The sequence below is a fragment of the Tamandua tetradactyla genome, chromosome 10, assembly GCF_023851605.1.
Source record: "Tamandua tetradactyla isolate mTamTet1 chromosome 10, mTamTet1.pri, whole genome shotgun sequence".
Taxonomy (NCBI): Eukaryota; Metazoa; Chordata; class Mammalia; order Pilosa; family Myrmecophagidae; genus Tamandua; species Tamandua tetradactyla.
Window position 1 is genome coordinate 104,557,966 of NC_135336.1, and position 27,594 is coordinate 104,585,559.

Genomic DNA, 27,594 nt, shown 5'->3' on the forward strand with positions numbered 1-27,594 from the left:
TTATGTCTGGATTTGAATGGTCCTATCCTGCCCAACACTCCCGTCCCCCCCTCCCCCAAAAACAAAAAACCCTTGAACATTATGAATATTCTGTAGCATATTAAATATAATTTTGCTTAAAAGCTGACTGATCAAGACTTTATTTAGATAAATGCTATCATAATTAAAAATATGTTACTAAAAAACTCTTGCAAATCAAAATTAGAGCTAAAAAATGCTGTTTTTAAAAAATTTAACTATACTTACCAGGGCAAGAAAATATGGTTTCATCTTTCTTAAACATATTTTTCTATACAAATTGCATTGAGTAGTTTCTTGTCAATTTCCATACCATACAAACACAGGTCGACAGATTAAACAAATTTGGGAGGTAACAAATAAATTTGGTTGGTATGACTTAAAAAACAGACAATAAAGAAAATTCACTTTCAAGAGCCTTGGGCAAGAAGCACCTGAAAGAGATAAGCAGTCATCATCCAAAGCAGCTGAAACCAAGGTAACATGTGTAGGGTATGTGTCTGCCCATGAGGAGGTAATGAGCAACACACTTTGACAGGATAAAGCTAGAGAAAACAGAACCCAAGGCAAGTCACAAAGGCAGAAACTGACTGACAGGTGTTGACTTGCAACAAAGCTGCTTCTCACATGGGTAACTTTAAGCAGCATGCTAAAAGAAAATAGCAGGAACTTTTAATTGAGAACACCAAAGTCCAGCTAATTCTTTTATTAGCAGAATTCACTGATAAATAGAGAACCATGGATAACCACGATGGGGACAATACTTGAAAAAGTCCTTTATGCCTAAGGGCAAGAAGGTGCCAACACCACACATAGAAGTGAAGTTATATAAATTGGGAGAATAAAATGATTCTAGCAAGGTAAAATCTAGAACACTAGATAGATATCCAGGTCAAGGTGAGAGACTTGGCTGCCCACCACAATACCCACCAAAACAGCAGTAAACAATTCCAAAATGAAATGAATTAATTAAAAGCATGGGATGGAGACATACCAGTGAATCAAAGATTCTGACAGCTTTCTGGAAGACAAAAGGCCAATGGGATTTTGCCAATAATTAAAGGAAACTCAAAGACCTAGAGCTGAAAACTGGCACCAAGAATGACAGCAGAAGAGGAAGTGCCATTCTGGTGGGAACGGAAAATTGGAGTGGAAGTGAGGGACAGAGTTTGGTATGACTTATTAAACAATTTCTACTGTACTGTCAGTCTTCCCAACTGCTCTAAAAAGTCTCTACAGCACAGTCATGCCCCAGCCCCTCAGACACCGATGAGCAGTGGCCCTCTGCTGAAGCCAAAGAAATGCCCTGTAAAGATACAAAGGCACCTGCCTAGTGGGCTACAGGCACAATAGCACCACTCTCCGTACTCTTGATGGGGTTTCCTCAATTTGGCACTGGAAAAGGGAAGTCTTCCTTTCCTGCCAGAGCCCCAACTCTCACCCACAGTAAACTAAATCCTGTCGGTCCACATGTCTCACCCACAAATACCTACTCTGATCTCAGCCCTCTCAATTGGGAGAGAAGCTGATGAAGCAAAGGAACTTCTGGTTCTTGGATGGGGATACAAATGTCACAGGTGTTTATCATTAATACCAACGATGGCAAGTGTCATAAACAACTATTCTGCCTCCAAGATTTTTTTTTAATTTCCTAGTGAAAACTGAATGCATAACACAATTAAATCATTTTTAAAAAATCATCATTACATTGCACTACACCTACATCCCAGTTTTAACATTTCTCCTACAAGCAGAACAAACTTAGTGACACTGTATCATATCATCCTGTATGGGTCCCAATACACTATGCATTTTTCCAGTATAGCTTTGTTTTCAATTTTCAAAAGAACCTCAAGGCAAAGGTATGGAATTTAATTATAGTTAAGGAAAGGTGTGTGAGTGTATGTATAATTTTAAAATTATTTCATATATATATATATAAAATTTTAAAATAACTGTCCACTGGGTGAAGGCTGCAAGGAGAAAGAAATAAAAAGAGTACAAAAGCCTTCATATTTCATATCATGGGAAATCAGGAGAAATTGCCTAATAAGAGCTAAAACCATAAAACTTTGAGAAGAAAACACAGGGGAAAATCTTCAAGACCCAGTAGTAAGCAACGGATTCTTATAGATATGACACCAAAAGCATGAATAACAAAAGAAAAACATAAATAGATTGAATTTGATAAAAATTTAAACTTCTGTGCATTAAAGGACATTGTCCAAAAAAGTGGAAAAACCTAGAGAATGGGAGAAAATATTTGGAAACCATATATCCTGTAAGAGTAAAAAGCTATAATAAATAAAGATTTGCTACAACTCAACAACATAAAGAAAACCCAATTTTAAAATGGACAAGGACTTGAAAAGACATCTCTCCAAGTAAGGTATGCAAATAGCCAATAGGCACATGAAAACATGCTCAAAATCATTAGCCATTAGAGAAAATGCAAATCAAAATCAAAAGACAATACTTCACATCCACCAGGATGACTTTTAAAACACAGAAACTGTTGTTTAAAAAAAAAAAAAAAAAAACAAGTGATGGGAAAGATGCAAAGAAATAAGAGCCTTCCCACATGGTTGGTGGGAATATAAAATGGTGCTATCACTGTGTAAAGAGTTTGGTGGTTCCTAAAATATAGATTTCCATATGATTCCAGCATTTCACTTCCAAGTATATACCCAAAAGAACTGAAAACAGAGACTTGAATGTGTATTTTCACACCAATGTCCACAACAGCATTATTCACAATAGCCAAAAGGGGGAAGCAACCCAAGTGTCCAACAATAGATGAACTGGATATACAAAATACCATATATGCATAAAGTAACTGTTATTACACGCAACAACATGATCCTTGAAGACATCATGTTGAATAAAATAACCCAGACACGAAAGACAAATATAGTATGATTTCACTAATACGAAATAACTAGAATAACCAAATTCATAGAGACAGAAAGTAGAGCACAGGCTGCCAGGGATTTGGGGGAGAAGGAGGAGAATGTGGATTTATTGCTTACTGGATAAAGCTCTTTTTTTTTTTAACCATCAAAGTTTTGGAAGTAGATGGTAATGCTCGTGGCACAATATTGTGAATGTAAGTATTACTGAACTGTACAATGAGTGGTTTAAACAGGAAATTTTGTATTGTATACATGTTACTACAATAAAAACAATTTTTTAACAGAGAAATTGTCTATAACTAATAGGTTAAGCAAGAAGCCGAAATCAATTTCATAAAATTTTAATGTGAATCAACTGAAAAAAATGTTTAAAGAATAGGAGAAATTGGCAAGGAAAGAAGTAGCACAGGGACTGTTTGGTTTCATCTTTTCCAAAGAGTAGTCAATAGTTTTATTAATGATATATCAAAACAGCTGTAAAGACATTACTGTATTTTAAGTGATGGAAGTAACCAAGAGAAGAATTAAAAAATTGAAAGATTAAAATGGGTTACCTCTAGGTAGTGGGCATCAGGAAAAGGAAAATTCATGGTTTGTTTTTTACTTCCTGAATGGATTAAATTTTACTAACATGTTGCATGTAAATAAATGGCGAATACTTAATATGGAAGAAAAGTATAAATCTGAATTTAACATGTAGTTAAGCAGGACCTGGAAAGCAGTACTGCTATGCTAGTTGAGGAGAAAAAAGACTGGTTTATAACCAGTAGGCTACAGAAAGAACATGCATTCAACAACTTTGTAACTTAATACAAAGAAGATCTAGGTTTGAACTAACAAGATAAATGTTTACATTCTGAAGTGTCTGCTCTTTGAGAACTTCATTCTGTATAACACATTTTGTGGATGGTTTATAAAACTGGAAGTGAACTTGTGTTTCTAAAAAGATCCATTCAATAATATGGATTTCAATTCTTTTCTATAAAAAAAACTAGAATAAGAGATAAATAGGCCTATACTAAATAAAGAGGCACCACCAAAGAAAAGGGAGACAGGGTATTAGAAAGAAGTAAAATTTCAAATTAAGCCTTTTTAGGCACTGATCCACACAATCCAAACCTTAAGCATTAACAACTTTTTACATCAGATTTTAGTTTGGATTTTCCTTTTAAAAATAGTTGATCTTAAGTGGAACCAAAATTTATAATTTTTTAAACAATGGCTAAATCTATTTTCTAAAAATACAAAACTCAAACTCTATCAAACTATTCCTAGAGCAAAACCGGTATTTCATCTCACTTGAATCTGCAATTCAAATCACTGTCAATAATACACATTCTTCACAACTCATTTTTGCTTAAGATAAATGTTCTTTTTTTTAAGGCAATGATTACTTCCACAGGTTTTTCCAGACAAGCAATACTGATATTATTATATCAAATCAGAACTAAAGTGTAAATTATTTACAAAGCCCTTGGCAATCTCTTTAAAAGGAGAAAATATTACACAAAATAAAAGGGCACCACCATCAACAGATCATTAATAGATTTATTCTTGCATATTCAGCAAATATGTGAGAATCTACTATATTCCAGGCATAGCACTAATGATTAAAAAATCTAATCTTTCTAAACAAAAACATAAAGCTCCTTATAAAAAGATACTATGAACAAAATTAAAATTCAAATGACAAACTGAAAAACTTATCTGCAATAAGTAACAAAGCCCAAACATGCAGGTTAGAAGTAGGGGCTCTGGGCCACACTCCTGGGGGTTGCATCCTAGCACCTACTTAGGAACAACACTGGAATTTAGCTAGTAATTATTTTTTACCGATTTCCTTCCTCTTTCCACAGCATCTCATTTGAAATAATATCCTTTTACCCTCAGTTATTAGCTATAAAGCAATCAGTAATCTGATTCTTTTACTTTTCAATTAATTGTACTGTATCTTCATTGCAGAGAATGTGGCCATTACATATAGACACACATTCTCACATATAACTGTCATTTAGTCTAAGTTCTACAAGTAAAGACCTATGTAATGCTCCCCGTATATCAACGTTCCTCCAGGTTTTGTAGTTTATCTGGTTTGTTCTCTAGTACAAAAATAGTCATAGGAACAATACTCCCATAAATAGTCATAGGAACAATACTCCCCAAATTCTTACTTGTATTCATAACATTTTGTTGGCAATCTTTATACTTGTAAGTCAATTTAGCTGGATATAAAACTCTAGGCTCTCATTTGCTTCCCTGAGTAAATCAGATACTACTCCTCTGCTTTTTGGCATGAAGCACTGAAGTCTACAATTAGATGGTAGGGCAGGCCACGGTGACTCAGCAGGCAAGAATGCTCGCCTGCCATGCCAGAGGACCCGGGTTCCATTCCCAGTGCCTGCCCATGTGGAAAAAAAAAAAAGAAAGAAAATTAGATGATAACCTAACATTCTTCCCCTGAATAATAACTGAGGTCTTTGTTCCTAGATGCCCAAAGAAGTCTTTTTTTTCTTCAATGTCCAATAACTGTCCAATAAAGTCCAATGTCTACATACTGGGCATTTCTGGTTCAATTTTTCCCAGGTACACAACACAACATGTCATTTCCAAATGTAGTGGCAATTTTTTCTTTTACTTTCAGAAAATTTTAGTGTTAAAATTATTAGTATTTGTTTCATCTGTACTGTGGTTCTTCTTCAGAGATTCATTACTTCTTTCCGTGCCTTTAATAACTGTCACTTCCTCTGAAAAATGTCTATTCTTCTTTGTTTCTTTTTTATTTAAACATTTTGTTCCTATTCATCTAATTTTCTATAGGAATTTTCTATTTTGTTTTTTCACTCTCAAGTTCCTTCTAGTTTAGCCTTCATTTCTGAAATGATGTTTTTCTTTTATTTCTCCTTCCTGAGTTATTACAATTCCCAAATTTTCCTTATTCAGATTTATGTTGCTCTTTCATTTTGCATCATTTTCAAACTTTCTTTGGGTTTGTTTTGAAACATTAGGTTATAGTTGTCATCCATTTTGTGGACATTCTTTCTTTTGTCTACAGAGCCATTATTCTGATCCTTATTCCTTTTTTCTCTCAAAAACTGTAGAGATTTTGACTGTAATTCTTATATGATGCTCATTATTATGTGAAATAAAAAACTTTTAGGAGACTTGGGTAGGTCAGAATAGCTTTCCTGACTTTGATAAAAGTATTCTTTCTCATTTCAGGAAGTATATATATACATACTGTATATGTATTCATACACAGCCTCATGAATGAGAGAGAACTCCTGCACTTTACCTTCCCTCACATTTATCTGACCTTTTTTTTCTGTCCCCATTTGTCTCTAACTTAATCTGGACTCTTGCCAGCAGTGTCACCCTAAAGTGGGGACTTAGCCAAGAACTGAGCTTCAACTGATTAGTTTTGAGAATTCATAGAGATCCACTGGCTCTAATCCCTTCAGAACTTACTATGGACCCCTTGTGTTCTGGGGAATTTAAAAACATCTCCTAGTTTCAGCTACTACTCTCAAACTTGATTGCCATACATGCCAATGAGTCACTACTGGTTACCTTGAAGTTCTCCTGTTTTCAAGCCCCAGCTATTCCTCTGGCTTCCTTCTACATCCTTCTGTACAAATGCTGATACCACACAGGTCTTGTAGTTATCAGAGGTTTATACTCCCCACTTGTATGTGGGTTTGTGGGGATACCATTACCTACAGTCTTTTAGAATGTTGTACGTTTTGGGTTTTGATGTCCTAGTTGCTATCTGTTTTAGGGGAAATTTGGGGATATTCTAAAACTATACCCGGCTATAATTTTCCCAGACCTCACAAACATTCTTTTAGAGGTACACTTCTTATGTATCCCTAAAGTCTAAAATAACAAACATAAATATAGTTGCTTTCTCACATCTTGAATAAAAGCTATGAAGTCAAAGAAATTCAATTTTACAATGTGGCTCAAGTTTCTCATCACTTTTTCTGTAAATATATATATGACACAATCATTATTAATTGCTGCCACTTAGAAATTAGAAAATTAAAAAAATATGAAACAAAAGGAAATGAAACGTGCCAACTTCATAAAACCTTTTGAGGAAATTTATTAAAGAAAGCATTCAAATTAAGATATTTCTTTTCAGTCTTTAGCAAAAGAACGCAAAATGCTTTTGTTACAAGTATTCATTGAGCACTTCCTACGTACAAGAACTCTGCTAAATGAACACAGGACATACAAAGAAGATAAGTCATAGTCATCCTGACACTGAAGAACTATCAGACTAGTGGGGACATGAAACAGGTAAGTACATATGTGTAAACGCCATAAAAGCATTAAATCAAAACCATTTGCTAAGAAAGAAACAATCATGGGAGAAGAATACATACCAAACTATTAGAAAATACGGAGTGACACCACTTTTTATCTTATGTACTTTTGAAGCACTTGAACTTATCCCTCCATTGAGTATAAAATATCACTTATATATTTTTCAAATACTGAAGATTCTTCCTTTCTGCTTGTCGAATTAGGAGGATTTTTTGTAACCCTAATACTCAATGCAGTATTTAAAGTGTCAGCAACAGAAAGCTACAGTGCTGACAAAGTTTTCCTGCACCAAAACGTGCAGGACACTTACAAAATATGACAACAAAACTTTCATAAGGTTGCACGGAACTTTCTGTAAATATTATTTACTGTTCTATGACAGTGACATTCAGCCTAGGATGACTTTTTTTTTTTTAAACAGTAAGCCACCTATCCAGAAGGTGTGCCAGGTGCACCTCTATCTTATACAAATACGCATTTGCACACCTGTGTGCAGGAATGAGACAGAGAGGCAGATCTATGAGATGATCAACCAAAGAATCACCATCAGATAATACGGTGAATCTGTTGTGAATGCAAACTATTATTAGATCTATCATACGATTTTCAAATAGCTTCAAGTGGTATTCCTCATACAAAATGCAACACCTGAAACATTTTTTAACATACCCCAAAACCAAAAAAAGATTACATTTTCTGTTTAGAAAATACAAAGATCACCAAAAGCCAAAACCAATCACACAATCTCTAATAGCTACATCAACAATGTAATTAGATATCTATTTAAGATTCATGCAATTATGTCTTTTGCAGTTAAAAATTACATTTCCAAACATTGCTTTATACAAATAATCAAATAAGACTCTCTCTCTGAGTCTCAGACTTACAAAATACCAGTTACTTGGTTTAACAGAATGCCTCACAATATGCCTGAATACACGCATTTGCAAGTTAATACTGCTTTATCCATTAGCTACAGTACATTCTCAAGAGTTTGGCCATAACTAGATATGTACTAGCTTCTACTTTTCCATGTATGAATAAAATTACCTCATTTAACTATAAAACAATCAAATATATTCTTCAAAAAACAAAATCCCAGACCTGATTTGTTTTAATGAATCGTACATATAGGTATAAATAACTTTCTTAAGTTTCAAGTTTTATTTAAAGTATACTACTAACATTTATTCCTTATGTCTTTAACAGAATTTCTATATTCTAATAAGGCTGTGAGAGAGACATGAATTCAAGCATAAAGGTGAATATTTTAGTTATTTTCTTAACAGAAATAATTCAACTTCCACCAAAGTATTAGCCAACCATCCACTTTGAAAAGCTCAAGTTATCAGCAATTATTATATTGTATTTGTAGTAACACTACTATAAGTCACTGATTATCAGACAAACTGAGTTCCAAAGCCAAGTTTAATATTCCAACTATCTTTGGCATTTAGAGATTTAAATAATTCTCCCACTGACTGCTGTTTATCAAAAAAACTTCATTCAAAATATACCAACGGTACCCACATTCTTTCAGACAACCACAGTTTTACTGTATTTCAAAACTTGAGTCACCTGTATGCATCGTCTTCTTTCAAGTCTCATATCATCCTGATGGGGTGGGGGGAGGGAGGGAAGAGTCCAGCAGCAAAACTATAACACTGTGTGAAGAAAAACAGATTATGATAAGAGATAATGATGTATGACAATTACCCCTAATTGAGGACTATCTAATGTAATCACCACCCCCAAAACATATAAACAAAATTTATACTTCAAACTCAAATTTCATCTACTGATATTTATTTAAGTTCACACGAAAATAATTTTCCTTGTTCTTCATTAATCAAAGTTAATTATATACAAAATATATTAATGTAAAATTTTTATGTCAGAGAAAAAAGACACAATTTTAAAATCTGCTTGCTGCCAATGAAAATTTCAGGCATTTCTAGGTTATCAAATAAACATTGAACATTCTACTATTCTATAATTTATCTGGACAAAAATTTACATTTTATAATCTCCATCAATTCCCAAATCAATACAAATATGAATTTACTTTTCATATGACTTACTATCAAGGTAGAGGGAATGTAAGTTACTTTACAGGAAAGATATAGGTATTTGTAAATTAAATTCTGAGACACTTCTCACAACTGCCCCACTAAATCCACAACCCTCTTTTGTTCTAAGTAGCTTCTCTTACTTTTTTAACTTTTTTACAGTAATTCCTACTTATTGCTTTCATTGCTATTTCATGATTGACCAACAAATGCCATAATAACTGATGGGAAAGGGAACACAAGCACACTGTTAACAGTGATAGTGACAACAACAGGAGACAAAAACAAATCAGGTTAAAACCAGACCTATGAGTTGAGTCTAAAAATTTACTTTTTAAATTGATACTGTGAAATATAACAAATATGACACAATGTTGCCTATGTTGGCTAAATTCCCAGGCTAGCCAAAAGAAGCCTATTAATGTCAAAAGATACTACTGGCCATGGGTACTCAGGACCCTGAAGGACAGAATAAATACAGAAAGATATCCCACTTCTAGTGCCTCTCTTTACCCGAACAATTTATAAAATAGGTTTCCTTTTTCCTAACTCTCAATGCCTTTAATTCCCTAAATTTTATATTGTGACATCTCAACCACCCATCTTAATAATCACTTCCCCAAAATAGTTCTAGTCTACCAAATTACCATCCAAAGCTCCTATTGCCTCAGTGTATTTCATTTCAGGTAAGTGTTAATGCTAGCTAGCCCAGATGAATCTCTCTCTAATTGGTGGAATTTTCAAACAGTTGCAAAATAAAGACCTACTCAGGAAGTGTGAAGAAAAACACTTCCAAACAAGTGGATCATGAGTACAGACTTGTGTATATGCAATGAAAAAACATTTCTCCCTTTCTGTTATTTCTCCGCGTACTTCTTAACTCAAATTTCTTTAAAAACTCAAACAGGGCCAACAATAGATCCTTCATCAATAAATACTTCATTGATTTCAATGTATAAATTATGGAAAAATTAAAGAAATTGTTTGTGTCTGAAATCATTAACTATAATTCAAACTTCATTCCTGAAGAACTACCTTCCCAGTTCAGATGCTACAATGACAGCAGGTAAAACCCTAGCCTATGGGTCAACTGGTACCCAATTCTGGGGGTGGATGGGTAGATAGATGGATGGACATGAAGGTTCTGCATTAAAAATAATAACTGAATAACTAAAATTAAGTGACTTTTACTCCAAAGACTATGTTTTATAGTCATTCCAACCTCCACCCCATAAATGGTGTGTCTTAAAAACTCCAGCAATATGAGTAAATCTATAGGGAAAGGACATTGGCTGAACACTTACTATGCATCAACAACTCAGCAAAGACATTTTTAGATGTCGACACATTTAATCCCCTAACAGTCCTACAAATAAGTAGTGTTTTCAGGAAAACCAAAGGTCAGAAAGATTTATCCATCAGCCTAAAGGTCACAGCTTGTGGACTCTGGTCAACACCAAAGTTCACTATTTTTCCTTTATGTCAAGATGCCACTCATGAGAAACCACAGGAATGATTATAAGAAAGTCACAAAGATGCAAGAATCCAGGTGTGTCTCCGCTTGATTTTATACCTTGTGCCCACTCTTCTGCCTCAACTAACTGAAATACACACACAAAAAATTAAAAACTCTTAAGTAGTAAACTAATTTTTAAAAAGCATTTCAGTTTAAGAGAACAGAACACTAACTCTAAAGGTTAGTCAAGTAGAGAAACTGATTCCAGCATTTCATATTACATATTCCTTCACCAAAAAATGTTAAAAGGATGCCAATTGAAAAGAAGGTAAAAAGTGATTGCAGGTGAGTCATTTTCGTAATAAAGCCTTCAGCAAAATAAAAGAAGGATTATAAAACTGGGCCTTGGATTGTATACTCTAAGGGTATTTAAGGAATGGAATAGCCGAGATGTGTCTTAAGGAAGAGAACAGCATATGATAACACAAAATTATATGAGAACTAATATAATTCTGAGTAAATATTAGGGAGAAGGTTCAAGAACTAGGACAACTAGGATAACTAATCACTGCCCCATATTTTGCCATCTCAAACTCGGCATCTCTAGGACAGCATTTATACGTAAATAAGACAAAATAGGCCATGAATATTTGGCACATCAACGAATACAGGAAAACAGGTGGGAAATGCCTCACATGTATATTATCTGGAACTGCATAATGCATTAATAAATATCTCTTATAAAACTGTAGGAGAGACTTTCGGGAAGAGAGCTGACTAGAGTAGCTCAAGATTAGCTCAGCTCCACGGAAAGGTTAGAAAAGGGACAGGAGGGCAACTGAGGTGGCAATTTGGGAGTGTGGCTGCCCTGGAAGAACCTTCTGCATCACATGGGGCAGCTCTGGCTGCAGAGGCCGAGGAACTGAGAGGCAGAAAGTTGGAGCCTGGTGTGGAGGCACAGAGCCCACAGAAGTGCACAGACAGGCGACCAGGACTAGGAAATAAGCCAGGCCACATTCCTTGGGCACGCTAGCCTCACTAGAGCAGCCACATGAGGAGCAACTCACCCCACACCCCATGCACCCAAATCCTGTCACTTGCTTCCATTCACCGTGCTCCAGGCATCCGCATATGACCAGCCCCCAGTGTATGTACATGCCACCCACTCCTATCCAAGTGCAGCCCAACCCACCTGCTGCACCCCTCCCAAGCACTACCTCCCCATCCCTGTTTCATGCAGGCTCCTGCCAGGGCATAAAGGCTTTAGGCACTAACCTCATACCTAAGGTACCCCTGCGCCACTGCCTATAGTGTCACACAGCCTCAATCTGCCCCGCCTGAGCTCTGCACATCCATTTACAGCACTACAAGGCCCATGCATGCACACGGGGCCCCCAATCACATCATTCAGTTCTGGGAAGCAAACTTCGCCATAGTCCAAAACCTCACATGAGCATGGTTCTCAGCCACACTTTCCAACTCTGAGAAAGTGTCAACCTGCACAGCCAGGTCACATCATCCCCAATCCACAAAGGCATAACACCGAGCTGCTGCCACAGCTCTACACATGTGCACAAAGGGCCCCATGCCTTAAACCAGCACACAACAGGGTTATGCCCCCCAGACCGGTGCACCCACACAGCTATATCCTCCCTGGCTCCTGGATGACCACGTTCACAAACGTCAGCATAACACCCCCAACCTGCACCTATACCTACCCTGAAACAAACTGCCGCACTGAGGGCCCCACTCCATACCCTGCTCTCTGCTGTCCAACCATCCCACAAACACAAGGCCTGAGACTATTGAAAGAAATCAACTCCCAAAGCAAATCAATCAAGATATCTACATGCAATGAAGACAGCAGAAGATCACTAAGCATATCACAATGCACACAGATATAGCCCTATCTAATGACCAAATTAAAACACCAGAGGAGACATAGACATTGGAACAACTAATCAAACATGTTCATACAACTCTACTTAATAAAATAAGTGGGACAGCAAAAGACATAAAGGAGATCAAGAAGAAAGCAGAAGATCATAAAGAGGAATTTGAAAGAATAAACAGAAATATAGCAGTTATCATAGAGATTAAGGACTCTCTTGACAAAATAAAAAACATAATAGAGGCACACAACACCAGGTTTGAAGAAACAGAAAAAAACAATAAGTAACCCAAAGGACAAGATAATAGACTTCGAAGACTCAAAACAGCAAATAGCAAAAAAGATAGAAAAAGCTGAATGGGAACTCGAGGAAATCACTGAGAAAACAAAGTGCGCAAATAAAGTACCATCGGTGTGCCACAAGAAGAGAGGAGTAAAGGGATGGAAGAATAGTTGAGGATATAGTGGGGGAAAACTTTCAAACCCTCAAAAGGACATAAATATACAAGTCAAAGAAGCCAAACAAACTCCAAACAGAATAAATTCAAATAGGCTATCCTCAAGACACATACTAATCAGTCCGGCAAATGTGGAAGAGAAGCAAAAAATCCTGAAAGCGGCAAGAGAAAAACAATCTACTACATACAAGGGAAATCAAATAAAACTAAGTTCAGACTACCCAACTAGCACCCTGGAGGTGAGGAGGCAGTGGTATGATATATTCGAGATCCTGAAAGAAAAAGACTTCCAGCCAAGAATTCTATACCCAGCCAAACTATCATTCAAAATTCAGGTAGAAATTAAAGTTTTCACAGGCAAAGAAGTCCTGAAAGAATTTGACAACAAGAGACCAGCACTACAAAAAATATTAAAAGGAGTTCTGCTGGCTGAAAAAAAAAAAAAAGACAGGACAGGGAGGTCTGTAGCAGGACACAGAATTGAAGAGTACCACTAAAGGTAATGAAAAGAATACAAGGAGAAAGAGGGAAAAGAATACATACATGTGACAAACAAAATAAAAAAGATAAGATGGTGGAATCAAGAAACGACTTTACAGTAATAACTCTGAATGTTAATGGACTAAACTTACCAATAAAAAGATACCGATTGGCAGAATGGATTAAGAAACGTAATGCAGCTATCTATATGCTGCTTATAAGAGACACATCTTAAACACAAGGATACAAATAAATTGAAAGTGAAAGGGTAGGTAAAGATTTTCCACACAACTTGTAACCAAAAGAAAGCAGGAGTACCTATACTAAACATTGCCTAAAATAGACTTTAAATGTAAAGACATCATAAGAGACAAAGAAGGACACTATATACTAATTCAAGGGTAAATTCACCAAGAAGATATACAATCATAAATGCTTATACTTCCAATCAAGGAGCTCCAAAGTATATGAGACAGATATTGGGAAAACTGAAGGGAGTGGACCTGTGTTTCAACAATAATAGAAGACTGCAATACACCACTCTCCTCTATAAACAGAACAATCAAACAGAAGATCAACAAGGAAACAGAGAAATTAAATAACTTGATAAATTAATTAGACCTAACAGACATGTATAGGCCATTATACCCCAAAGTACAAGGAGATACAGTCTCGTCTAGTGCTCATGGAAAATTCGTTGGGAAAGAACAAATGCTGGGGCACAAAACAGGTCTTTACAAATTTAAAAACACTGAAATTATTCAAAATACTTTCTCTGATCACAATTGGATGAAGCTGGATCTCAAGCACCACCAAAGAAAAAGAACATTCACAAACATATGGAGATTAAATAACATATTCTTAAACAACCAGTGGCTCAAAGAAGAAACTGCCATAGAAATCAGTAACTATCTGGAGATGAAGAAAATGAGAATATCAGAACTTATGGGATGCAGCAAAGGCTGTGCTGAGAGGAAAATTTATTACCCTAAACGCTTACATCAAAGAACAAGAAAGAGCAAAAACCAAGGACCTAGCTGCTCACCTGGAGGAACTTGAGAAACTAAGCCCAAAGCAAATAGAAGAAGAAAAATAAGGATTAAAGCAGAAAAAAATGAATGGGAGAACAAAAGAACAATAGAAAGAATCAATAAAACCAAAAGTTGGTTCTTTGAGAAAATCAATAAAATTGATGGGCCACTAGCAAGACTGACAAAACAAAAACAGAGAGAGGATGTAAATGAACAAAATCAGAAATGAGAAGGGGTGAGTTACCACAGATCCTGAAGAAATAAAAGAAATCATTAAAGGATACTATGAACAGCTGTACAACAACAAACTAGACAACTCACATGAAGCAGACAAATTTGTAGAGACGCACAAACAAGCTACACTGACTCAGGAAGAAATAGACAACCAATCACAAATGAAGAGATTTAATCTGTCATCAAAAATCTTCCTACAAAGAAAAACCCAGGGCCAGATGGCTTCACAAGGGAATTTTATCAAACATTCCCAAAAAAAACTAACACTAATGCTGTTCAAACTTTTCCAAATACTTGAGGAAAAAGGAATTCCACCTAACTCATTTTATGAAACTAATATTATTTCAATACCCAAACTGGGGAAAGATGTCAAAAGAAAGGAAAACGACAGGTCAATCGCCCTAATGAACACGGATACAAAAATTCTCAATAGAATATCAGCAAATTGAATCCAACAACATATTAAAAAAATTACACACTATGACCAAGTGGGGTTTATACCAAGAATGCAAGGATGGTTCAACACAAGAAAATCAATTAATGTAATACAGCACGTTAACAAATCAAAATGGAAAAATCACATGATGATCACAACCGATGCTGAAATAGCATTCAAGAAAATCCAGCATCCTTTTCTGATAAAAACACTCCAAAAGATAGGAATCAAAGGTTAACTATCTCAATATGATAACAGGAGCATATGAAAAACCGATAGCCAGCATCATACCCAATGGAGAGAAACAGAAAGCTTTCCTCCTACGATCAGGAACAAGACAAGGATGCCCACTGTCACCACTATTATTCAACCTTGTGCTAAAAGTTCTACCTAGAGCAATCAGGCAGGACAAAGAAATAAAAGGCATGCAAGCTGGAAAAGAAGAAGTAAAACTCCCATTATTTGTAGATGATACTATACTTGGAAGATTCTTAGAAATCTACAGCAAAGTTACTTGAGCTAATAAATAAATTCAGCAATGTGACGGGATATAAAATTAATGTGCAAAAAGTAGTAACATTTCTATACACAAGCAATGACCTAGCTGAGGAGTCAATTAAGGAAAAATTTTCATTCAAAATAGCAACTAAAAGAATCAAATACTTAGGAATGAACTGAACTAGGGACATAAAGGACTTGTACACAGAAAACTACGTAACATTAACTAAACATAAAAGAGATCCAAATAGGTGAAAAGACATTCCCTGCTCATGGAGAAGAAGGCTAAATAGAGTTAAGATGTCAATTCTCTCCAAACTGATCTACAGATTCAACTCAGTATCAATCAAAATTCCAACAACCTACTTTGAAGATTTGGAAAAGCTAACTACCAAATTCATCTGGAAGGGAAGAGACCCTAACCAGCTAAAAGCATCCTAAAATACAAGAACACAGTGGGAGAATTAATACTCTCTGACTTCAAAACCTATTTTAAATCCACAGTGGTCAAAACAACATAATACTGGCACAAAGACTTGTGCACTGACCAGTGCAATCGAATCAAGAGCGCAAAAAAAGACCACCAAATCTATGGTCAACTGATTTTTGACAAGGCCCCCAATTCCTCTGAACTAGGACAAAATAGTTTTTTCAATAACTGGGAATGGAAGAACTGGATATCAATAGCCAAGAGAATGAAAGAGGACCCTCATCTTACACCATACACAAAAAATAACTCAAACTGGATCAAACACCTAAATATAAGAACGAGCACCATAAAGCTTCTAAAAGAAAATGTAGGGAAACATCTTTAGGACCTAGTAATAGGAAGTAGCTTCTTAAACTTAACACCTAAAGCACAAGCAACAAAATAAAAAATGGATAAATGGGAACTCTCCAAAATCAAATGCTTCTGCACTTCAAAAGACTGTCAACAAGGTAAAGAGGCAGCCAACACAATGGAAGAAAATATTCAGAAATCACATCTTGAACAAAGGTTTGATTTCATGTGTATGCAAAGAAATCACACAACTCAACAACAGAAGAACAAACAACCCAACTGCAATAGGGCTAAAGAAATGAACAGGCCTTGTTCTGAGCGGCAAATACAGATGGCTCAAAAGCACATAAAGAGATGCTCATTTTTCACTGCCTCTAACGGGAATGCAGATCAAGACTACAATGAGATAGAGACAGCCAAGATGGTGGTTTAGCAAGGTGTGGGATTTAGTTCGTCATCCAGAACAGCTACTAAATAACCAGAAACAGTACAGAACAACTCCTGGGGCCAAGTAGCTGTCCAGACACACAGCTTACCCAGTCTGGACCAAACGGACCAACTGTGAGCTCCCCAAGCAGCGGGGACCAGTGCCCCGCCCCGACAGGCTGCTTCCCAGAGGGGAAAGGAAAAGGACTTTATCAGCAATTATGGCAGAGCACCACTAAGCATCAAGTGGGGAATTAATACACAAATTCTGGCTACTGAAAATAGGCCCCCAGCTCAGGTGAACCTGGTCAAAGCGGAGATCGGTCATTTTTGCCCCAGTCCCAAGGGGGCAGGGGTGACAGAAAAAGAAAAAAAAAAAAAAGAAACACAGGTTTTTGTGTCTGCATTTCTACAGAGGATTGATTTCCTTTGGATATAACAGGAGGACTTCTCAGGCTGCAACTACCCCAGGCTAGGTAGAAACAAGCTTGTTTGAGACCTTCCCCAGAAAAGGGTTGAGGTCCAACTCAGGCAGAATCCCTCCTCAAGGAATTCAGACACCAGGGCTTGGTCATTTGAAGCCATTAAAACCAGCCTACAACTTCTCCTCTGTCTCCACCACGCACCCAGCAGGGAGAGTCCGCCAAAGTTTAAAGTACTGCATCATCTTACGCTGGTGGGACCTACAGGCAAACAAGCGCCACATACGGGGCAGGATAAGAAAAACAGAGCCCAGAGACGTCACAGGAAACTCTTTCAACCTGCTGAGTCTTACCTTCAGGGAAAACTGACACAGGTGACTCTTTCCTCCTGACAGGAGGCCAGTTTGGTCTGGGAAATTTCGACTGGAGTCCATAATATCTATGTAGAACCTCCAGGGTGGGGGGGTACACACTATACAGGCGAGGCAAGAAACAGGAACTGAAAAATTCTCCTCTGTGAAACAAAACCTAAGCCAGACATCCAGAAAAAGCTGAAATGAATGTCAGAAAACACACAGACAACACATTCATCCAGCAAGAAAACCTTAGGTAAAAGAAGTGAAAACAATCTCCAGAATAAATTAATTAAGGTAATTAAATGCCTAGACGCCAGCAAAAAAAAAAAAAATCACACTAGGAAAACTGAAGATATGGCCCAGTCAAAGGAACAAACCAACAATTCAAATGAGATACAAGAGTTGAAACAATTAATTCAGAAGGTACAAACATGGAATACTTCATCAAAAATCAAACCAATTAATTGAGGGAAGATATAAAGAAGCAAGAAATGAACAAAAAGAAAAAACTGAAAGTCTGAAAAAACAAATCACAGAACTTATGGGAATGAAAGGCACAGTAGAAGAGATGATGAAAACCTACAATGTTAGATTTTGAGAGGCAGAAGATAGGATTAGTGAACTGGAGGACGGGACATCTGAAATCCGAAAAGCAAAAGAAAATATAGGGGAAAAAATGGAAAAATAAAAGCAGAGACTCAGGGAACAGAATGACAACATAAAGTGCACGGACATACATATTCTGGATGTCCCAGAAAGAGAAGAAAAGGGAAAGGGCAGAGAAAAACTATTGGAGGAAATCATCACTGAAAATTTCCCAACTCTTATGAAAGATTTAAAATTACAGATCCAGGAAATGTAGCTAACTCCAAACAGAATAGATCTAAATAGACATACTCCAAGACACTTACTAATCAGAATGCAAAAGGTCAAAGAGAAAGAGAGACTCTTGAAAGCAGCAAGAGAAAAACAATCCATCACATACAAGGGAAGGCCAATAAGACTATGTATAGATTTCTCAGAAGAAACCATGGAGGCGAGAAGACAGGGGAATGACATATTTAAATTACTAAAAGAGAAAAACGGCCAACAAAGAATTCTATATCCAGCAAAACTGTCCTTCAAAAATGAGGGAGAAATTAAACCATTTTCAGACAAAAAATCACTGAGAGAATTTGTGACCAAGAGACCAGTTCTGCAAGAAATACTAAAGGGAGCACTGGAAGCAGATACAAAAAGACACGAGAGAGAGGTATGGAAAAGAGTGCAGAAAAGAAGACTATCAATAAATATAAAAAGAAGAAAAATTAGATATGGTATATGAAATCCAAAAGGCAAAATGACAGAAGAAAGTACTACCTGTACAGTAATAACACTAAAAGTTAATGGATTAAACTCCCAAATCAAAAGACACAGACTGGCAGAATGGATTAAAAACAAGACCCATCTATATGCTGTCTACAAGAAACATATTTTAGATACAAGGATAAACACAGGGTGAAAGCGAAAGGTTGGGAAAAGATATTTCATGCAAATAACAATCAGAAAAGAGCAGGAGTAGCTATACTAATATCCAACGAATTAGACTTCAAATGTAAAACAGTTAAAAGAGAGAAAGAAGGACACTATGTATTAATAAAAGAAATAATGCAACAAGAAGACATAACAATCATAAATATTTATGCATCACGCTAGAATGCTCCAAAATACATGAGGCAAACACTGAAAACACTGAAAAGAGAAAAGACACATCTACCATAATAGTTGGTGTGCTGTTTGAAAGGATGTATGCTCCCTAAAAAAGTCATGTTCTAATCAAAATTCCATTTCAAAAAAGGTAGAATAATCCCTATTCAATACTGTATGTTTGAAACTGTAATCAAATCATCTCCCTAGATGATGTGATTTAGTCAAGACTGCTTGTTAAGTTGGATTAGGTGACGACATATCGCCATCCATTTGGGTGAGTCTTGATTGGTTTATTGAAGTCCTATAAAACAAAAAACATTTTGAACAATGGAGATTCAGAGAGAGCAGAGAAGAATGACATAGTCACAACAGCAGAGAGCCCACAAGCCAGTGACCTTTGGAGATGAAGAAGGAAAACACCTCCCAGGGAGCTCCATGAAACAGAAACCCAGGGAAGAAAGCAGCAGATGATGTCTTGCTTGCCATGTGCCCTTCCAGCCAAGAGAGAAACTGTGACTGTGTTCACCATGTGCCTTTCCAGATGAGAGAGAAACCCTGAATATCATCAGCCTTCTTGAACCAAGGTATTTTTCCCTGGATGCCTTTGATTTGACATTTCTATAGACTTCTTTTAATTGGACTTTTTCTCAGGCTTAAAACTGTAAACTAACAACTTATTAAATTCCCCTTTTTTAAAATCCATTCTGATTCTGGTATCCTGCATTCCAGCAGCTAGCAATGTAGAAGAGTTGGAGAGTTCAACTCCACACTCTCATCAATGGACAGAACACTTAGACGATCAATAAAGAAAAAGAGAATTTGAATAATATAATAAATGAGCTAGATTTAACAGATATTTATAGAACATTACACCCCACAACAGCAGGATATCCTCTTTCTCAAGTGCTCATGGACCATTCTCAAGGATACACCATATGCTGGATCACAAAACAAGTCTCGAAAATTTAAAAACATTGAAATCATACAAAACACTTTCTCAGATCATAAAGGAATGAAGTTGGAAATCAATAATAATAGGCAGAGTGCCAGAAAATTCATAAATATGTGGAGGCTCAACAACACACTCTTAAACAAGAGGGGGTCAAGGAGGAAATTACAACAGAAACCAGTAAATATCCAAGGCAAATGAAAATGAAAGCACAATATATCAAAACTTATGGGACGCAGCAAAGGCAGTGCTAAGAAGGAAATTTATTGCCCTAAATGCCCATATCAAGAAACAAGAAAGGGCAAAAATCGAGGAATTAACTGTTCACTTGGAAGAAGTAGAGACAGAACAGCAAACTAACCCCAAAAGCAGGCAAAGGGAAAGAAATAATGAAGATTAGAACAGAAATAACTGAAATTGAAAATATGAAAACAATTGAGAAAATCAACAAAACCAGAAGGTGGATCAATGAGAAAATCAGTAAGATTGATGGACTCTTAGCAAGATTGACAAAAACAAGAAGAAACAGGATACCATGAACAACTTTATGCTAATAAATAGGACAATGTAGATGAAATGGACAACTTTCTAGAAAGGCATGAACAACCAACTTTGAAGTGAGATGAAATAGATGACCTCAACAAACCAATCACAAGTAAAGAAATTGAATCAGTCATTAAGAAGCTTCCCCAAAAGAAAAGTCCAGGACCAGATGGCTTCACATGTGAATTCTACCAAACATTCCAGAAAGAATTAGTACCAATCCTGCTCAAACTCTTCAAAAAAATTGAAGAGGAGGGAAAGCTACAAAGCCAACATCACGCTCATTCCAAAGCCAGACAAAGCTATTACAAAAAAAGAAAACTACAGGCCAATCTCTCTAATGAATACAAATGCAAAAATCCTCAAAAAAAAATCTAGAAAATCGAATCCAGCAACACATTAAAAGAATTATACATCATGACCAAGTAGGATTCATCCCAGGTATGCAAGGATGGTTCAACATAGGAAAATCAATTAATGAAATACACCATATTAACAAATTAAAGCAGAAAAACCACATGATCATATCAATTGATGCAGAAAAGGCATATGACAAAATTCAACATACTTTCCCGTTGAAAACACTTCAAATGATAGGAATACAAGGGAACTTCCTCAAAATGATAAAGGGAATATATGAAAAACCCACAGCTAACATCATCCTCAATGGGGAAAAACTGAAAGCTTCCCCCTAAGATCAGGAACAAGACAAGGATGTCCACTATCACCACTGCTATTCAACAGTGTGTTGGAAGTTCTAGTCTGAGCAATTAGACAAGAAAAACAAACACAAGACTTCCTGGAAGATGGCGGATTAGTAAGACGCGCGGATCTTAGTTTCTTCTCCAGGACACCTACTAGGGGAGTAGAAACGATACAGAAAGCGCCCAAAGCCACAACAGAGATAAAAAAGACAGCGTACCCCATCCTGGAACGGCTGGCTGGCTGAGAGAAGCAGCTCGGGTGAGATCGCCGAGGCGCGCGGGCCTTACCGGGCGGGGTGGCAAGCGGCCGGAGTTACTCCCTTCCCCCTTTCCGGGCCGGCTGGGAGAATTGGAGAGGTGGTCCCCTGAAACCAAGGCGACTGGCGCCCACACCACGCGCAGCCCCCGGACCAACTGAGAGAATTGGATCGGAAACCCCCAGGCCACGGAGAACGGTGACGGGTGGGGGAGGCCCCTTCCAAACCCGTGACTCCCGGGAACGTGCACTCTCTCGGGCGGGCCGCTGCCGCTGGCGCCCTCCCGCCACGCTTGTTGCCCAGGGCCGACTAGGAAATTCGGACGGGCTCTTTCCCTGGCTGCGGCGACCAGCAACCCTCCCTGCGTTCGGACCCCGGGCCGGCTCAAGCCGCTTTGGCTAGCGAACCCCCAGGACGGCGAGAGTTTTCCAAAGTTTAAGGTCCCACAGCACCTTTTACTGCTGGGACCCGCAGACAAACGTGTGCCACGAGCGCCACCTACTGGGCAGGATAAGAAAAACAGAACCCAGAGATTTCACAGAAAAATATTACAACCTTGCTGGGTCCAACACCAAGAGAAATCTGAATAAATGCCCAGACGCCAGCAGCAGAAGATAACTGTCCACGCTCAAAAGATTGAGAATATGACTCAGTCAAAGGAACAAACCAATAGCTCAAATGAGACACAAGAGCTGAGACAACTAATGCTGAATATACGAACAGAAATGGAAAACCTCTTCAAAAATGAAATCGATAAATTGAGGGAGGACATGAAGAGGACATGGGCTGAACATAAAGAAGAAATAGAAAAACTGAAAAAACAAATCGCAGAACCTATGGAAGTGAAGGATAAAGTAGCAAACATAGAAAAAATAATGGATAGCTACAATGATAGATTTAAAGAGACAGAAGATAGAATTAGTGATTTGGAGGATGGAACATCTGAATTCCAAAAAGAAACAGAAACTATAGGGAAAAGAATGGAAAAATTTGAACAGGGTATCAGGGAACTCAAGGACAATATGAACCGCACAAATATACGTGTTGTGGGTGTCCCAGAAGGAGAAGAGAAGGGAAAAGGAGGAGAAAAACTAATGGAAGAAATTATCACTGAAAATTTCCCAACTCTTATGAAAGACCTAAAATTACAGATCCAAGAAGTGCAGCGCACCCCAAAGAGATTAGACCCAAATAGGCGTTCTCCAAGACACTTACTAGTTAGAATGTCAGAGGTCAAAGAGAAAGAGAAGATCTTGAAAGCAGCAAGAGAAAAACAATCCATTACATACAAGGGAAACCCAATAAGACTTTGTGTAGATTTCTCAGCAGAAACCATGGAAGCTAGAAGACAGTGGGATGATATATTTAAAATACTAAAAGAGAAAAACTGCCAACCAAGACTCCTATATCCAGCAAAATGATCCTTCAAAAATGAGGGAGAAATTAAAACATTCTCAGACAAAAAGTCACTGAAAGAATTTGTGACCAAGAGACCAGCTCTGCAAGAAATACTAAAGGGAGCACTAGAGTCAGATACAAAAAGACAGAAGAGAGAGATATGGAAAAGAGTGTAGAAAGAAGGAAAATCAGATATGATATATATAATACAAAAGGCAAAATGTTAGAGGAAAATATTATCCAAACAGTAATAACACTAAATGTCAATGGACTGAATTCCCCAATCAAAAGACATAGATTAGCAGAATGGATTAAAAAACAGGATTCTTCTATATGCTGTCTACAGGAAACACATCTCAGACCCAAAGATAAACATAGGTTGAAAGTGAAAGGTTGGGAAAAGATATTTCATGCAAATAACAACCAGAAAAGAGCAGGAGTGGCTATACTAATATCCAACAAATTATACTTCAAATGTAAAACAGTTAAAAGAGACAAAGAAGGACACTATATACTAATAAAAGGAACAAATAAACAAGAAGACATAACAATCATAAATATTTACGCACCGAATCAGAATGCCCCAAAATACGTGAGGAATATACTGCAAACACTGAAAAGGGAAATAGACTCATATACCATAATAGTTGGAGACTTCAACTCACCACTCTCATCAAGGGACAGAACATCTAGACAGAGGATCAACAAAGAAATAGAGAATCTGAATATTACTATAAATGAACTAGACTTAATAGACATTTATAAGACATTACATCCCACAACAGCAGGATACACCTTTTTCTCAAGTGCTCATGGATCATTCTCAAAGATAGACCATATGCTGTGTCACAAAGCAAGTCTTAACAAATTTAAAAAGATTGAAATCTTACACAAGACTTCCTCGGACCATAAAGGAATGATGTTGGAAATCAATAATAGGCAGAGTGCCAGAAAATTCACAAATACGTGGAGGCTCAACAACACACTCCTAAACAACGACTGGGTCAAAGAAGAAATTGTAAGAGAAATTAGCAAATACCTCAAGGCGAATGAAAATGAAAACATAACATATCAAAACTTATGGGACGCAGCAAAGGCAGTGCTAAGAGGGAAATTTATTGCTCTAAATGCCTATATCAGAAAAGAAGAAAAGGCAAAAATTCAGGAATTAACTATCCATTTGGAAGAACTGGAGAAAGAACAGCAAGCTAACCCCAAAGCAAGCAAAAGGAAAGAAATAACAAAGATTAGAGCACAAATAAATGAAATTGAAAACATGAAAACAATAGAGAAAATCAATAAGGCCAGAAGTTGGTTCTATGAGAAAATCAATAAGATTGATGGGCCCTTAGCAAGACTGACAAAAAGAAGAAGAGAGAGGATGCAAATAAATAAGATCAGAAATGGAAGAGGAGACATAACTACTGACCTCACAGAAATAAAGGAGGTAATAACAGGATACTATGAACAACTTTACGCTAATAAATACAACAATTTAGAGGAAATGGACGGGTTCCTGGAAAGACATGAACAACCAACTTTGACTCAAGAAGACATAGATGACCTCAACAAACCAATCACAAGTAAAGAAATTGAATTAGTCATTCAAAAGCTTCCTAAAAAGAAAAGTCCAGGACCAGATGGCTTCACATGTGAATTCTACCAAACGTTCCAGAAAGAATTAGTACCAACTCTCCTCAAACTCTTCAAAAAAATCGAAGTGGAGGGAAAACTGCCTAATTCATTCTATGAAGCCAACATCACCCTCATACCAAAACCAGGCAAAGATATTACAAAAAAAGAAAACTACAGACCAATCTCTCTCATGAATACAGATGCAAAAATCCTCAATAAAATTCTAGCAAATCGTATCCATCAACACATTAAAAGAATTATACAGCATGACCACGTAGGATTCATCCCAGGTATGCAAGGATGGTTCAACATAAGAAAATCAATTAATGGAATACACCATATCAACAAATCAAAGCAGAAAAATCACATGATCATCTCAATTGATGCAGAGAAGGCATTCGACAAGATTCAACATCCTTTCCTGTTGAAAACACTTCAAAAGATAGGAATACAAGGGAACTTCCTTAAAATGATAGAGGGAATATATGAAAAACCCACAGCTAATATCATCGTCAATGGGGAAAAATTGAAAACTTTCCCACTAAGATCAGGAACAAGACAAGGATGTCCACTATCACCACTATTATTCAACATTGTGTTGGAGGTTCTAGCCAGAGCAATTAGACAAGAAAAAGAAATACAAGGCATCAAAATTGGAAAGGAAGAAGTAAAACTATCACTGTTTGCAGACGATATGATACTATACGTCGAAAACCCGGAAAAATCCACAACAAAACTACTAGAGCTAATAAATGAGTACAGCAAAGTAGCAGGTTACAAGATCAACATTCAAAAATCTGTAGCATTTCTATACACTAGTAATGAACAAGCTGAGGGGGAAATCAAGAAACGAATCCCATTTACAATTGCAACTAAAAGAATAAAATACCTAGGAATAAATTTAACTAAAGAGACAAAAAACCTATATAAAGAAAACTACAAAAAACTGCTAAAAGAAATCACAGAAGACCTAAATAGATGGAAGGGCATACCGTGTTCATGGATTGGAAGACTAAATATAGTGAAGATGTCAATCCTACCTAAATTGATTTACAGATTCAACGCAATACCAATCAAAATCCCAACAACTTATTTTTCAGAAATAGAAAAACCAATAAGCAAATTTATCTGGAAGGGCAGGGTGCCCCGAATTGCTAAAAACATCTTGAGGAAAAAAAACGAAGCTGGAGGTCTCGCGCTGCCTGACTTTAAGGCATATTATGAAGCCACAGTGGTCAAAACAGCATGGTATTGGCATAAAGATAGATATATCGACCAATGGAATCGAACAGAGTGCTCAGATATAGACCCTCTCATCTATGGACATTTGATCTTTGATAAGGCAGTCAAGCCAACTCACCTGGGACAGAGCAGTCTCTTCAATAAATGGTGCCTAGAGAACTGGATATCCATATGCAAAAGAATGAAAGAAGACCCATCTCTCACACCCTATACAAAAGTTAACTCAAAATGGATCAAAGATCTAAACATTAGGTCTAAGACCATAAAACAGTTAGAGGAAAATGTTGGGAGATATCTTATGGATCTTACAACTGGAGGCGGTTTTATGGACCTTAAACCTAAAGCAAGAGCACTGAAGAAGGAAATAAATAAATGGGAACTCCTCAAAATTAAACACTTTTGTGCATCAAAGAACTTCATCAAGAAAGTAGAAAGACAGCCTTCACAATGGGAGACAATATTTGGAAATGATATATCAGATAAAGGTCTAGTATCCAGAATTTATAAAGAGATTGTTCATCTCAACAACAAAAAGACAGCCAACCCAATTACAAAATGGGAAAAAGACTTGAACAGACACCTCTCAGAAGAGGAAATACGGATGGCCAAGAGGCACATGAAGAGATGCTCAATGTCCCTGGCCATTAGAGAAATGCAAATCAAAACCACAATGAGATATCATCTCACACCCACCAGAATGGCCATTATCAACAAAACAGAAAATGACAAGTGCTGGAGAGGATGCGGAGAAAGAGGCACACTTATCCACTGTTGGTGGGAATGTCAAAGGGTGCAACCACTGTGGAAGGCAGTTTGGCGGTTCCTCAAAAAGCTGAATATAGAATTGCCATACGACCCAGCAATACCATTGCTAGGTATCTACTCAAAGGACTTAAGGGCAAAGACACAAACGGACATTTGCACACCAATGTTTATAGCAGCGTTATTTACAATTGCAAAGAGATGGAAACAGCCAAAATCTCCATCAACAGAAGAGTGGCTAAACAAACTGTGGTATATACATACGATGGAATATTATGCAGCTTTAAGACAAGATAAACTTATGAACCATGTAATAACATGGATGGACCTAGAGAATATTATGCTGAGTGAATCCAGCCAAAAACTAAAGGACAAATACTGTATGGTCCCACTGATGTGAACGGACATTCGAGAATAAACTTGAAATATGTCATTGGTAACAGAGTTCAGCAGGAGTTAGAAACAGGGTAAGACAATGGGTAATTGAAGCTGAAGGGATACAGACTGTGCAACAGGACTAGATACAAAAACTCAAAAATGGACAGCACAATAATACTAATTGTAAAGTAATCATGTTAAAACACTGAATGAAGCTGCATCTGAGCTATAGGTTTTTGTTTT

The 27,594-nt window shown here is 36.9% G+C and overlaps 1 protein-coding gene and 1 long non-coding RNA gene across 5 annotated transcripts in view; one reads left to right on the forward strand and one right to left on the reverse strand.

Annotated features, from left to right (window-relative positions):
* The window catches only part of DYRK1A (dual specificity tyrosine phosphorylation regulated kinase 1A), a 200,351-nt gene that overhangs the window by 119,296 nt on the left and 53,461 nt on the right, over nucleotides 1–27,594 (reverse strand). For both annotated transcript variants that reach the window (XM_077119084.1, XM_077119083.1), the window contains exon 2: nucleotides 8,835–8,920. In XM_077119084.1, coding sequence (XP_076975199.1) covers nucleotides 8,835–8,844 — 10 coding nt within the window. In that variant the 5' untranslated portion in view covers nucleotides 8,845–8,920. The remainder of the gene's footprint in view (nucleotides 1–8,834; nucleotides 8,921–27,594) is intronic.
* Nucleotides 1–27,594, forward strand: part of LOC143648730 (uncharacterized) — a 55,061-nt gene that overhangs the window by 10,900 nt on the left and 16,567 nt on the right. For 2 of the 3 annotated variants that reach the window (XR_013158751.1, XR_013158750.1), the window contains 2 exons: nucleotides 7,072–7,229; nucleotides 8,466–8,856. This is a non-coding gene — a long non-coding RNA (uncharacterized LOC143648730). Of the gene's footprint in view, nucleotides 1–7,071; nucleotides 7,230–8,465; nucleotides 8,857–27,594 lie in introns of those variants that run through there. The other variant, XR_013158752.1, reaches the window with a different exon arrangement.